Here is a 14,853-nt window from a genome sequence, read left to right as displayed (position 1 = left end):
ACAAAGTGAATTTATTACTAACGAAGTCACAGGAGGGTAATGAGAAGTAAAATAAGTCCTTAAAACACCTTTTCTTCCCCCAGCCATTCCCTCAACAGCACAGGGGGACAGGGCATGGGAGTTTTGGTCAGTTCATCACTGAAGTTTTCTTCTGCTGCTCTGGGAGAGGAGTCCTTCCCCTGTGAGACCGTGGGGTCCCTCCCATGGAGACATTTCTCTGTGAACTTCTCCAGACTGGGTCCACTCCCATGAGCAGCAGCCCAACTGCACCTGCTGCAATGTGAATTCCCCCCATGGGCACACAGTCCTCCCAAAACTGCTGTGGTGTGGGTCAGTCTTCCATGGGTGCAGTGCTCCAAGGCCAGGCTGCTCCAGCCTGGGAGCAGGGCCCTCTCTCCACCAGGTTTCCCACTGGATCACAGCCTCCTGCAGGCATCCACCTGCTCCAGGATGGGCACCTCCCCCTCGGGCTGTGGGTGGATCTCTGCATCCCCATGGATCCCCATGGGCTGTGGGTGGATCTCTGCATCCCCTGAGGATCCCCATGGGCTGTGGGTGCATCTCTGCATCCCCATGGATCCCCATGGGCTGTGGGTGGATCTCTGCATCCCTGTGGATCCCCATGGGCTGTGGGTGGATCTCTGCACCCCCCCTGGATCCCCATGGGCTGCAGGGGCTCAGCTGTTCCACCATGCTCTCACCACAGCCTACAGAGGAATCTCAGCTCTGGCACCTGGAGCACCTCCTCCCCCTCTTTCTCCACTGACTGTGGTGTCTCCATGTTGTTTCCCTCACATGTTCTCACCTCCTCTTCTTCTCTGGCTAGGAAAAAACTGTGTCCCATTTTGTTTTGATTTTCTTCTTAAATCTGTTACCACGGAGGTGTTACCAGCCTCTGTAACTGGCCCACTTTTGGCCAGCAGCATGGTCCATCTTCAGAGCCATCAGGGACTGGCTCTGCTGGACATGGTGGGAGCTTCCAGCAGCTTCTCACAGAAGTCACCTCTGTGACCCCTCTGCTACCAAAAACCAGGCTGTGCAAAACCAACACATTCAGATAATTTCAGATCATTGGTTCAGATCATTTGTTTTTTAAAACATAGAATCTGTGTTTGAATGTGTCTCTTCTGCTCAGCTGAGAGATGGCAGTTGTCCTGCTCTCACTGGTACTAAATAAAAGTATTTGACAGAAAAGGCCTAAATTAATTTCCTGATAGGCAGCATTTACTTCATAAAAGTACTTAAAGATGAATTCCCAAAAGCAAATTTGTTTTTCATTTCTGTGAAATTGTGTTACTCAAATCAGCTGTCTAGAAATCCTGCTTGTTAAGGAGCTTCTGTTCCATGTTGTAGTTTGTAACTTACAGAGGAAAAGTTTTGAGCCAGATTCAATATATCTGTGTTAACTACCAAAGGCAGTGTTATATGTGCTTATAATTCTTGTCTTAAATGCAGGGTTGGGGCTTTTTGTGGCCAAGTGATTGAGGGAAGACTTCTTTTACCAGTTGTGTTGTGAGATTTTGGGGAAATATCAATGTCTGAGCTGTAGCTGATACAGTTTGATTATGGTTCGTATCTAGGCTGGACAGAGCCCTCTCCTTGTTTGATATGTGTTCTGTAGAGCCTGCTTTAACATCCAGCTGACTGTGCCTGGCTGTTTCAGCACCACTGTTTCCATGAGGTGTTTGGAGAAGTCCTAAATGCATCAGCCCTTGTTTGGGAAGTTTCCTTTTGGTTCTGCCTGACTCCCACCTTATGCCCTGAAATGTAAGGGCACAGACCACGGTGTCATTTGCTGGAATAAAACCTGTAAGTTTCTTTTCTTTTTTTTATGGCCTGAATTTAATGATCTGAAGTGTTAGCTTGATAGTCTTGGAGATAAGAATACTATTTTTATCCTCAGAGTAGAGCGCAGGAGTAAAATCTTCGGTGTGCTGTCAACATGTCTCATCTGAGGCTTGTTTACAACTGCTTGGGATGCAAAAGGGGTTCTCTGTGCAAAAGTGCAATTCTCTGTCCTCCTGCTGACACCATCCAAAATTATCATGGATAACCACAACAATGTGAAGAAAGGCCCCTCCCAGCAAAGGGCAAAAATCACAGCCTGGGTAGATGGTGCTCTTCATTATGAAATAGGACGACATGATGGTAAGGTGTAGCATCAGCAGTTTTATTTATAATTTAATCCCTCCAAGACTTTTCCTGCACTTGGTGACTGAGGTCTTGCAGGAAGCGTGGCGTCGATTGTCATCGCAGTGCCTCGGGGTGATGTCACTGACTCACGGGAGCATTTGGGGTGTCCCTACTGTCATGGTGGCCTGGCAGACTCTTTCTTGGACTCCTTTGGCATTTTCCCCCACGTGTTCCACACTGCTGGAAGCAAAAGCTTTTGAGCAATTTCCAAACCCAAAGCAGTGCATTGTGGGCCAGCACTGGGAGGACTGGATTAACAAGTTTGGCAGCAGCAGCTTTGGCTTCCTGCCTACCCTGGATAGGCACCAGTAGAGATTGCCTAAGTCTCCCAGTGAGTTTGAGCTGAAGAACCCAGCCTAGGTCCTGAAAGTCATGTGTGTACAACTGCTGTGCCTGGCAGAGGATCTGCTTCTGTTGTAAACCGTGGTTTTGTTATCCTGGATATGTTTGCAGTAGTTATCTTTTATCTGCTTTAGGAAGGTGGATTATTTTTGTTTTCAGTGTACTGGAGGGTGGTAAACGCTACAAATTTGTTAAAATATCAGAGGATCCTGTTTACTTTTCAGTTTTCTGTTGTCTGTTTAATCTTACTGTTTTCATCCTGAGTCATCCAGGGGCAGTTAACTGGTGCTCTGAAGTGTCCTTTTCTGTGTGTTTTTGAAATACCAACTCCGTGTTCTTTGTTGTGCCTGTTCCTTAATACTGACCCCGTATGTCTTCTGTGATTTCCCCTTTGCAAACAGGCAAGGACACAATTGTGTCTTGTAACACAATGCGTCAGGACCACCACTTGTGGTCTGGGGGTTTCCTGGGGGAGCAGGACACCACTTGCCTGTGTCTCATTGCACAGTTGTGCTCTGAATATGTCTAATCTTGTATCTGCATAAGGATGACGTCATGCTGCTTATATAATCAGGTTTATTGGTTTTATGTCCTTTTTTGATATGAGATGTCTAAAAATTAAAGCTGGTGCCTATTTCAGTACTTTTTCCTAAGAGTAGAGCATTTTGCTCCCTAGGTAGCCTGCGAAAAGGAGAAAAGTTCTTTTTTTCACCTCCCACTGTGTGTTTAGGTCCATTCATACTTATCCAATACCTTCTTCCTGAGTGTGATGAGTACTGTTATCTGCAGAGACACCAAAGGAGGGAAGTAGTCTTAGAAGTATCTGTCAAAAATGTGAGTTGGACCAAACCAACCAAATCAAAACATTGAGTAATCTGAGCAAATTCTTTTCTCCTTTTCTTTTATTTTGTTCTGCTGAAGGTGTTACCTTCTGTGTACATCACAAGTGGGCTGGTGTTCAGGTTATGTTAAAGAGGCCCAGACCATGAACTTTAAAACAGTTCAGTCCTTTCAGATCTTCTGTATGTATAATGTGATCTAAATGATCTTAATTCTTTAATACATTTTAATTTAAAAATATTAAAAGTTGCAGTCCTTCCTAGCCTGTTTCTGTTGAAGAGTGGAATTGGTGATTTCAGTAGTAGAGAGCTAGTGCCAGATAGGGAAGAATAATACCTGATGCAGATCTGTTCACCCAGTGTTTTCAAAGTCTTTTTTTCTTTTTTTTTTTTTTTTTTTTTTTTTTTTTTTTTTTTTTTTTTTTTTTTTTCTGTAACACACATATCATATATTTTATATGTAATGTTTGGAAATGGAATTTTGGGAGATTTTGTGAAGGCAGGCTCCAAAATGAAGGTGAATCTCTCCTAACAGTGAAGAAATACATCTTGGAATAAGGATAGCAATGGGTTTATTGTATAGAGGAGGTGACATGCAAAGGCAAAACCTCAATTTCTTCTTTAGAACAATTTAAAACTCCATAAGAATAAAAAAAAATCACTTCCACAAAGATTTTTTTTAGACTGAACTGTGTTTGTGTTATATCACAAACAACCAGCAGTGAAATCACTGACCTTATTCTGTGAAGCCTGATTTTTCTTCCCTGCTTACCTGTTTAATTCATATAACTGTGTGTCAGAGGGCAGCTAGCACAGGTTTAAAGCCTAACCCTTTTGAACAGGTGGGTCCCCTCTTGGAAGGAAATCTCTGGTAACAGTAGCTCTGTATGTGCTGGAATGCATCAACTGTAAGAAGTAAACACTCAGGGTTTACCAGTTCCTCAGCTAGATAATTGAAATAGTCATATTTCTTTGTCTAAAGGTGTGCAATAGCCAAGTTCAAATATTTTGTGTAACTACGTGTGTGTTCAAATACGTAACAAGTAGATTAGTCCTTTTACTGCCCTGTAACAGCAAAAACACTTTTACATTTTATCTTCTGGTCTTAATAACTATCACAGTGCTGTTGGGGTTTTTTTGCTATAGTACATTTATATGCCTGTTGCTGTGCAACTTACATGATTTTTTTTTATTATATCAAGTCAAGTCCCAGTAAATCTGCAAAGCAAAAGAAGTAAATTTTACTGGAAAAACTAATAGTGCCTGCCAAATTGAGAGGAGTGAGGAAGTGCAAGCTGGTATGTGAAAATCAACAGGCATCAGTTTCCTTATGGCTATATGAGGCATGATTGAAACAGTCTTATTTTTGAGGTGGATGTTCCAGTGCATGGAGAATGGGAGTGGCAGGGGTGGGGTGGTTTTAGGTAGTTGGCTTGCCTAATAAAGGAAAATATTGATATACAATTCAGTTGACAGGTCCTGTGCGTTGTTTTCTTTATTTTTTTTTTTGAATATGCTGATTTGCTCCCTCAGGTATCAGGTGCATGATGTGAAAAGTGGCCAGAGTGTTCTTTGCACAAAGATGTGCTGTCTTTGCACAGTTAAGGAATTAACACCATGGTGCTGTCACATGGGAGTTAGGGCTCTGGCCAGCAGGGAAGAGAGGGAAAAGGTGGAAAGATGAGCCCTGTGCACGTCACAGGTAGCAGGGAAAAAGGTGCACTTTATTATTGCTAAATTTTGGAGTGTTCTCCTGTCACAAAAGATGTAGTCATGGGCACATTGTGTTCCTCCACAAGTAAGAAAATGTGTAAATGGCAGTGGCTGTTACTGCTCTGCTCTGTCAGTTACTGAGTTACAGCCAGCACCCAGTCACATGGCTGGATGTGGACAGTCACACAGGAAAGTGGCAAAAATGCCACACATATGCCAGGTTTATTTTCCCTTTAAAGCATGTCTAGGTGGGAGATGGGAGAGGCTGAGAAGCCTGGAACATGTTCACCATTTGCAGTCACGTCGTATCAAAATACTTCTGCTGCGTCGAGCAGTTCTATGTAAACTGTGAGTTTAGGTTTAAATAAAACAAACTTCCTTTTTCCTACTCCAGAAGTACAGCTGCTGCATAGTACACGGAGTGCTGTGTGTGAAACAGGAGAAAAATACTGAACCTGTTGATGTTAGAACAATTCATAATTGTAGTGTGCTTCAGGCTGTGACTTAAGATACATTTTAGAATATTCTATGGGCGATTTATTTCAGTTTACTTGAGGCTGTGTTTGACTAGTGGCTTATCCAGAACTTTTTTCCCCCCTCATGGTAGGTTTTCTGCATGATAATTGAGGTATTTTTCTGTACACTTTCATATTAGCTTAGTCCAGATTTTAATGTAACTGTGCAAATTATAGGTTTTTTATTCTCTGAACTCAGTTTCATTTTTGTGTCATGATTGCAAAACTCAATTCACTTTTGAGGATTCCTTAAGCTATTTTAGAATTGGGGTTGTGGGTTTTTGTGGGGTTTTTTTTGGGTTTTTTTTGGTTTTTTTTGGTTTTTTTTGTTTTTTGTTGTTGTTTTGGTTTTGTTTTTTTTTTGGGTTTTTTTCCTTTTGGTACAGAAAAACCATAAATAATAGTTTTTTGGCTTTCCCAAAATACAGCAGTGGCACTATGAGATCATGCCAACTAAAAATAGTGCATGACTTTGAATGAAGATATCTTACTTGACAAATTATGTGTTCAACATTTGTGTAATATACAAATTGGTTGGAGAAATTAAAAATATCTTTAGGTCTGAAAACTCATTAAAAAGTAAATGGGAATGGTTTTTGCAGATGACTGACTTCATTCAAATTGCTGATGAAAAATAGATGTAACAGGATACGATGTGAGTAGGGAGACTTATAAAGCTTTTCAGCAGATTAAAATATGCTACTTGTGTTGCATTGAGAAATTTACTCATCAGTCTTTCTACAGACAATCTTCTGTAAGCTTCTTCACTGAAATTTATTATTCTGTACAATAAACTTAGAAAACCTGTTCAATAGTTTGAATGAAGAATTTGACATGCGTTTTGTGTTAGATTCTCAAAGAAATTAATTGTGTGTAGATGAATTCATATACAAAGAATTTAACTAAATACTTAGATGTCTACTTTAATATGCTTTATATATAATTACAGGAACATTGAAATCTTGGGAGCCTAAAATTAGAACTCCCAGCTGTGCAGTAGGCTGCAGGTGCACGTGTGCATGACATACTTCTCTTTGGTATCTGCTCCTCAGTTTTTGTCCTTGGGTAAAAGATATTTCCCAGGACAGTTAAATTTTAGAGAACTAAAATTTAGTGTTTCATTCTGCATCCTGGCAGAGAGAGAGAGGAAGGGCTCTGGGGGAACTGCTGTGCCTGAAGCCTTGCACAAGGATGGCTGTTTGGATTTGCCACCTGTGTGTGCACAGAGGAGTGTTGCTGCCTGCAGCAAACATTTCTGCTGGAGGTGAAGCTCGAGGGGATGGTGCAGAGGATGGGGTTTTGGGAATGCAACACAGCTGGACCTATGGAAAAGAGGTAGGTCATCCTTTGTCCATTTAGCAGGGCAATCTGAACTTGGCAAAAGCAAAGTAAAATCTAGAGAGCTGTAGCTTTGGAAAGAGAGGCTGTCCTGAGTTTTGAAAGGACACCAAACAGACAGTATTCCCTTTTTAGAGATGAACCAAACATTCTAACACTAGTAGAGATTTATGACAGTGATCAAATCTTGTAATGTAGCTCCTGTGCCTAGTTAAACCAGATTGTGGGGTTTTTTGGTCTTGAACTGAAAGTCATTTTTCTGAGCCAAAACTTTGGGGTTTGAGTATTCAGTAAAATGCTGGGTAATTGCTGTATTTCTTGAAGTGAAAAACACAGTCAAAACAGTTAATCAAATCTTCAGCTGTTCCTTCCTTCAGCTGATCAATCAGCAACTACTCAGTGAAACAAAGTTCATGCACTTGTGCTCAGAACCCAAGGAGAGCTCTGCCTTTCAAATGTTCCCTCAAGTAGCTGGACTTCCAAAGCTGTATGTGCAGGAAATGTAAGTTATTTTATGTACAGAGTGGAGTTGGCAAGGAATTTTAGTGATGGATAACCATGAAGAAAATACTTCAGCAATGCTTCCCTCTGAACCTAAATGAAACAGCTCAGATATGGGAATGTGCATTTGGTTTGTTTTATTTTGTATTAAAAGGCTGTTTTGTATCTGAGGCAACATAAGCATAAACCTTATGGGAGAGATTTTTTTTTTTTAAACAGTGTTTCTGGGTGTAGATTTGATCATCTTATATTTTGTTCATTTGATTATATGTATGTTCTCTGCAGGCACAAATTGGTTAGGCCTGCACATATGGTTCATAAAATACTTTTGTTCTATTAATATGTTACTTGAAATTTTGCAGAAAACCCTCAAGTATGTATGTTTTACTAGAGCCTCTTACTTTGGTTCAAAACTTGTGTAAACCAGAGCACTCTAAGTTCTATATGGGCTTAGTTATTTTGTTCACAATATCTGTTTAGAAATATTCTTTTGTTATCATCTTGCATGGTACGCAGTAAAAAAAGTGCAGTAGTTTAATTTTACGTCAGCATTGATAAGTATACAAAAACACATCTGTTTGTGAATGATAAGCACTTGAGTGTTTCTCCAAAATAGTTTGGAAGATATTGTTTAGGAAATAATGGTTTTATTGCAGAAAGTGAAGTATCTGTGTATAAAGGGAAGTTTTGAGAAGCTAACATGGATCACTTAATTTTTCTAATGAGACATTCATATCAGTTAAAATAAGGGCCGATATTACTTTAAATAGATAGGAACTTTACTTAAGATAACCAGGTTAGTTAAGATACATTGCAGTGCTGTTTGTAGCTGCCTCAGTTTGCAGCCAAGATTCTCCTTCTGCCTGGAGAATACTTGGTATTGACACTTAATGTCAGCAATAGATTCAGCAGTGAATCTATTGCTTACCTGCTGTGCAGATTTCTTGGCAGTTTAGTTTTTTGGGCTGACTCCAAGTCTGGTGGTAACAGAGCTGAGCTTTCTGTCTGAAATTTGCCTGGTTTTGGTACAGTCTGTTTCATGTGGTCCTCAGTGCTGGTTAGTTGCTTTCCTTCTCCCCCCTCGTGCCTCTTCCTCAGATCACAAGCTCTTAAAAATAGTGATTTGGGAGGTTTTGTCTGCCTTCACATACTAAATTATATGTTCACCACAGCCATAAAGGGTAAAATAATAGAAATATTTTTATTACTTTATCAGGATCTGACAGTACCTGAGACATGTGTTACAAGCTAATTATGGGAGTTATCACACAGTTTCTTTTCCTCCAAGATGTCAACTACTTTGTTACTACAACTGTCCTGTTTTCTCCCCTTTTCAAAATTTTTTCAGATGTTAGTGGAGAGTTGTGTTATCTTAAATAGAAGTTCTACTACGAGTGTGCCTGTAGAGAAAGAGATCTACCAGTTAAGTTGAAACAAGGTGTACTTGCATATTTTTTACCTTAGTATGATCAAGACTGATTACCTTCTAATGAGAAGACAAAACCCAGCTAGTACAGGGCAAATGTATTCAAGATAGCTGTTGGTGGACATAATTTAAACTTACTTGGTCTGTGAAGTAAATAGTTGAAACAATCCAGATTTTGGCAACATTTCAAAATAGTGGGATCTGTTTACAATTTCCTTATATAGTACTTAAACAGTTCCCTGATGTCTTAATGTAAAACCTAGTAAATTAATAAAAGTTGGTACATATACTTAAGGTGGATTTGGATCAGACTCCACTAAAAACAAATTCTTTGTTTGAGAGGTTATAAAGATAATAGGGAGTTATATCTGGGCTGTCAGTATAAATTTAGTAGTGTAAGGCATTGTAATTTTAAGGCATCTAATATTAACTATAGTGGTTAAAATTTTTCTGGAAGTATAACCAGGTTGGTGTAGTGGTAAAGGCACCTTATGCTGTTCTGTGGAATCTCTGTAGCTAAAACATTTTACTGTTCACATCAGGCATCAGCCTACAATGTCCATTGTCTAATTACACTTAGTAGTGAGTAGTATGTACATCTTGGTTGTAAATCAGGCTTGGACTTCAATCTTAATAAGCAGCTGCTTATGCTGAGAATGGATATGGGAGAATGAGCATTGCAATGTTCTGGCTTTAAAATATTTCTGCAGAGCTTTTACATACTCCTTTTGCTTTTTTTGATCAAATTTTCTATTCTTTTGTCATAACCTTGATAGTTTTTTGCCCTTTCACCTCTTGGTAGTTTTGCTTTCTCTTCCTCTGATTCAGTTTTCACTCTCCTCCTCCTTTGAATTGCAATAAGCAGACTTCTGGCAAAAAGGAAAGTGGTGTTCTGGTCTCTGCACACAGGCTGCCTTTACTCTATTCCTCCAGCAGTTGCTGTCCTGGAGAAGATCTTAACCTCACTTTTTTGGTTGAAATTTAATTTCATTTCTAGAAGGGATGTTGTCTTATTATCCTGTAAGACTAGGATAGATGGACTGTGCAATGGTCCCAGTCTGAAAAGATACAGCAAGATTTGTAGGAAATTTGATACATTTGGGGAGTTAAAAAAGAAAAATACAATTAAAATACATTGCTGTGGTAGTCACTGAAATCTAGTAAATAAATGCAAGCTGCTGGCCTGTTCTCTAACTGAGGTAGTTTTAGCCTGTTTTATGTGTTCTGTTATTTGTGATATTAAGTAATAGAATTGAGGGAGTGAGAGTATGCAGGCACAGTTAGTTTTAGTGAGCATGAGTTTTTTCAGTGTAGCTGTCCTGAAAGAGAATGCTGGAAATACAAAGAAATTATTCAATCATTTGTGTGTTTCCACAATGTGTTTCAGAGAAGAAGAGATGGCAGATTAGTGTAAGAAAACTTTCCAGATGAGGCATGCTGAGCTCCATTTTACTTGATGTACAGTATGCCAAATTATCCATTATTGCTTTTTCTTTTTTTTGTTAGAAAATGATGCTACATTGACCTTTTCCAAGTAAGAAGCATTTTCCATATTACATGGTCAGCAACTGATGCAGTTATCTCAGAATTGCATATGACATGGGCTTGTTCTGGTCGTGGTAAAAAGTGCAGTAATGCATCATTTTAAATTGTATTTTTAAAAACTCAGTTACATTTGAAAAGAGAAGTGAATTCTGGAGATCAGTGTCCAGAGGCTTCCTATTATGGAGGTAAATAAAGTTGTTTCTCTTTCTGGTGTTAATAGAATTAATGTAACTAACAGCACTTATAATAGTATCTGTATGCTGATACAATGAATATTGTGTTTATGAAGAAATACATGAAAAGTTTGAGGTCTTGATTTACATTTTTAGTTTGATCTTGAAAAATATTCCCAGATGGAGAGAGTTAAATGAGCCCAGCTTTGAAAGAGGAACATATGAATCACGGTTGCCAGGCTCTTCCTTGAGAGGCACAGACTTTACATAGTGAAGTATTTCAAAAAGTTACCTTCAAACCCGGAGTAACAGTGCATTGAGATGACACTGGTAAAATACTGGAAACTTCATTAGACTTCTAAATAGAGAATGTGCATGTCATGAAGTGGATCAGGTATTAAGTATTAGATGTTAGAATACCAATTGCACAATATATGTGAACTTTCAGAAATGGCTGTCAGAGGACAAAAAAGTTAGGCATCCATCACCTACTCCTGGTACATACTTACATAGTAAGTTCTGTTAAACTGTTCTGTATGTTGTTCTCTAAAATTTTCATGGTCTAATTTGTCACTCCCTAACAGTGCCACAAAGGTGTTTGTCCTCTTGGAACACAGAAAGAGAAGTAAGATTTCCCTGAAACCTGCTCTTGCCCTGCTCAACTAATGACACGAGGCACATTAAAGTTGTGAGAGCTTACCTGCCTGAAAATGAGGCTCCTGGACTAGGAAGTGTGGACTCGGGTCTCTTCCAATTGCCTTAAATGGTCTTGGTTGGGTCAAACTCTTTAGAGTTTCAAAGCCATTGTTAAATTGCATTTAGGCTTCTAACTTTTTCTGCTCCTTCGCTGGTTATGTTGAGATGTTGTTCTGATATCAGTGCAGTAGGAGACCACTGTGGGGTACAAGATCTTTTGCACTGATCTGTGTGATCTGACTGGAGTCTTGTGCATGACTTCCTTTGAAATCAGGTTGTGATTTTGTGTGTGCAGCAAATTCTTTTCTCTGTGTCAAGTGGTTTTACTTTTAGAATGGTCCTTTGTGAGTTTGTATATTTCCTGGCATTCTGTCATTGCTTTCTGCCACTTGAAGCTAAGATTTTAAAAGTGAAGGTGTTTCACAGTGTAAAGGACCTTTGTAAATTATTCTGATTTCTTGGGATCCTCAACTAGGAAAACACTTTTGTTTACATCAATTTCTGTCAGTTTCTCTCAGTTGCCATTTAAAATTGCAGTTCTGTATTGCCAGCAAATATTCATGGAAGATTTCTTAGAGTGATGGCACAGGGATGTGGTGTCTCTGACTGGTGTGAAGGAAGGCTTTATCTTGCAGTCCTCTCCTGTTAACAATTCCCCCTGCATTCAGTAAAGCTGGTGTAAAGTCTGAGAATTCAGCACAGTCTGAAAGGTACAGCTATGGGAACAGGTTCCAGTGTGTGGATTTACCTCGCAGCACACAGGAGTAGCCTCTCTGTGGGCTGATACCAATGTAAATATCAGGCAGTGCCTGCTGTTACTGTCCCGTTCATCTCAGCGTGTTGGTACTCGGGTGAAAGTGACCCTGGAGTATTTGCTTGTGTGCATAAACTCTGATACACGGGCATGCCCAAAGAGAATACTCCTGCATGAAATATCAGCAATGACATTTAAGCTTATACTTGTTTGCTTACATAGCTTACATCACAGAAAGTAGATATTGAAAAATAGAAGCTTATTATTCCTATCTGATTTCCCCACTCCCCCCTTCAGCATATATTTACTAATTTTGCCTGGTTTGCAGTAGTTGGGTGTGTCACAGGTTTTCATGCTTTTTTCAATAAATATTATATAAATAAATAAGCAAGAGTTGCTACTTAAAGTGCAAACAAGATTATTTGTTTCTTTGATGTAACCTCTGTTGTGAAAAGGTGTCTGTGATTTAGGTGAGGGTAGCTGTGATCTCAGCCAAGTTAGATGTCTTTGGTCATTGCATTTGCATTCAACTGCAAAATCCAGTTGGGGCTGTTATTGCAGGTGCCATGCTTAATTTTGATGTAGCACTAGTAAGATGTGTGGAAAATGTGGGATAGACCTTATGTCTTTTAAATAAAATTACTTAATTTTTTGATTATGAAAGCATATACTAGTTCTGGAAGCAGTTTTGGTGTGGATATATTCTGTCTGTGGGAAACAAAGTGGACAGGGCTGATGGCGTCGTGTGAGCAGTTGCCTTGAATTATGGCACACTTAATGTGCAACACAATTTATTTCATAATTGCTGTTCTATTAAAGAACAAAGCAGTGGATGTTGCTAAAAGTATACATAGGCAAATTAGTACCTGTAAAACAAAACTCTGGGGTCAGTTCTAGCACAAGAGTAAACAAGTTTAACTTATTTTCTAAGCTTCTATTAAGATAAATCTATTACTTGAGGGTTTTTATAAGAAAATAAGTTTGCTTATGTCAATTTTTAACCATTAAATAGTGTTACAGATCCTTAGCCACATATTATGTTTACAGTTTCTGGTTTTTTTGTCTTTTAATGATTGAATAACATTTTTAGTTACATAAATGTAATATAACTTTAAGTTTTGTATTGAATGCTGCATTTATTGCTCTAGTAGTCTCTGAATGCAGTTATAACTGTTAAATATATTCTTCACAAACTGTATTTTTCAAAGTAAAATTGTAGAAACTAATTTTATTTGTAAAAGACTCCAAGTATGTGTGTTATCTCTGCAATCCACACATGCTCTGACATACTGTTATCTCTGGTTCTGTCTCCTGTGTAGCTGTTCCATGGATCTCTGGCAGCAGATGGCTGGACTATAATGCACTGTTAAACAAATAAAACCATTAGGCATGTAATTCTGCCCGGTGAATGACTGTGTGTTTAAAATGGTTTAAAAAAATTAAATAGCAAATGAAGTTCACTTTTGAATTCATTTAATGACATTGGAATAAAATCCAAAGCCCTTTTCAGAATACATAAAACATCCCCTCTTATGTTGTGTTTGTCTCAATTGAAGTCAGTCTTTTTTTATTGCATTATTGCATCTGGTACAAAATAATCAGTCCTAAATCAGTTTTCTAATAGATGTTTTCTACAAGTAATCGCTCATTTTATGTTTATCTTTGTAGGAAGATTTTTGCTTTTGTAATACTCCAGCACAAAATTATCTATTGCATTATATGCTCTTTTTTCCCTCATTTTCAAATTTGATACAAATGTCTCTAAAATTTCGATTCAACACTAGTGTCATGGCTCTGTAATTAAACTGTTTTTCTATAATTGTCAGCAGCTGAGAGATGCCATTTTGTCTTTTTGTTTTTAGATATGCCAATATTTGGTCTTTGCCCGGCTCATGATGATTTCTATTTGGTGATGTGTAACCACTGTAATCAGGTCGTAAAACCACAGGCATTTCAATCACATTATGGTAAGTGCTTAACTATTTTTAATAATTAAGGGTGAGGTTAAATCAGGATTAAGCCTGGCAATTTTTTTTTAAAGTTGATGGTAAATAGATCGTTAAACTATAAAAAATGTCAAAGAACATAACCTGTATTTAATCATTTTATATACATTGTAATTAAATTACATAAAGATCTTGTGCTTTTTAGTTTTTTAATGCTTCTTGAAATGCTGCATAGCTACAGTTCAGTTTCAAAATGACATATCTAGTGTATTTCACAGCCAATATGTGTAGTGTGTTTGTGTCTCTGTGTGTCATTTCTCTTTGTGTATTTATACAGATTATTTTTACATGGGTTCTGGTACAGTGTGAACTTGAACTGAAAGCTAAACTTAGAGTGAACATTTGTAAAATGTAGTAAGCTTCCAATTGCCAGTAAGCTTATTTATTTATTTTCAGAATTATCAATTTGTTTTACTGGTCTAGTGGTTTTGTATATAAACTATGTAAAGAAGCTCTTGTTGTGTTGGTTGGCCAGTGTTTAGAGAGGACTGAGAAAATGTGAAGTGCTATGCCAGTTCAAGTGCTTGGTTACTTCCTTCAAGCCTGACTGGGGTGGTTGGCAGTTCTGCTTTTCCATGCTTCTCTCAAGACTAGAAGTTAACCTCGAACAATTTAAGGCCAATATTTGGATAGGAGGGAATTCGGGTTTTTGTTTCTTAGGAAATTCATGAGGTGTTTTCTGACCAACTCCTAATAAACATGATGGACAAAGCATCTTCTAAAGTAGTCCTTCATCCCTGTGTGTGCATGTACACTCTCTTTTCTCTAGGCTAGTGCCCCTACCGTTTGGCTTGGTGTTTATAGGGATACGA

General features: G+C 38.6%; 1 protein-coding gene across 4 annotated transcripts in view; it reads left to right on the top strand.

Moving 5' to 3' along the window:
- ATXN7 (ataxin 7) overlaps positions 1-14,853 on the top strand; it is an 86,854-nt gene that overhangs the window by 36,535 nt on the left and 35,466 nt on the right. For 3 of the 4 annotated variants that reach the window (XM_053953450.1, XM_053953452.1, XM_053953449.1), the window contains one exon: positions 13,898-14,002. The exons of the other annotated variant lie outside the window; for it this stretch is intronic. In XM_053953450.1, coding sequence (XP_053809425.1) covers positions 13,898-14,002 — 105 coding nt within the window. The remainder of the gene's footprint in view (positions 1-13,897; positions 14,003-14,853) is intronic. 4 annotated transcript variants of the gene reach the window in all.

Source organism: Vidua chalybeata, chromosome 12 (genome assembly GCF_026979565.1).
Source record: "Vidua chalybeata isolate OUT-0048 chromosome 12, bVidCha1 merged haplotype, whole genome shotgun sequence".
Lineage (NCBI taxonomy): Eukaryota > Metazoa > Chordata > Aves > Passeriformes > Viduidae > Vidua > Vidua chalybeata.
The sequence above is the reverse complement of the archived record's forward strand: the minus strand, read 5'-3'. Positions and strand labels throughout refer to the sequence as shown.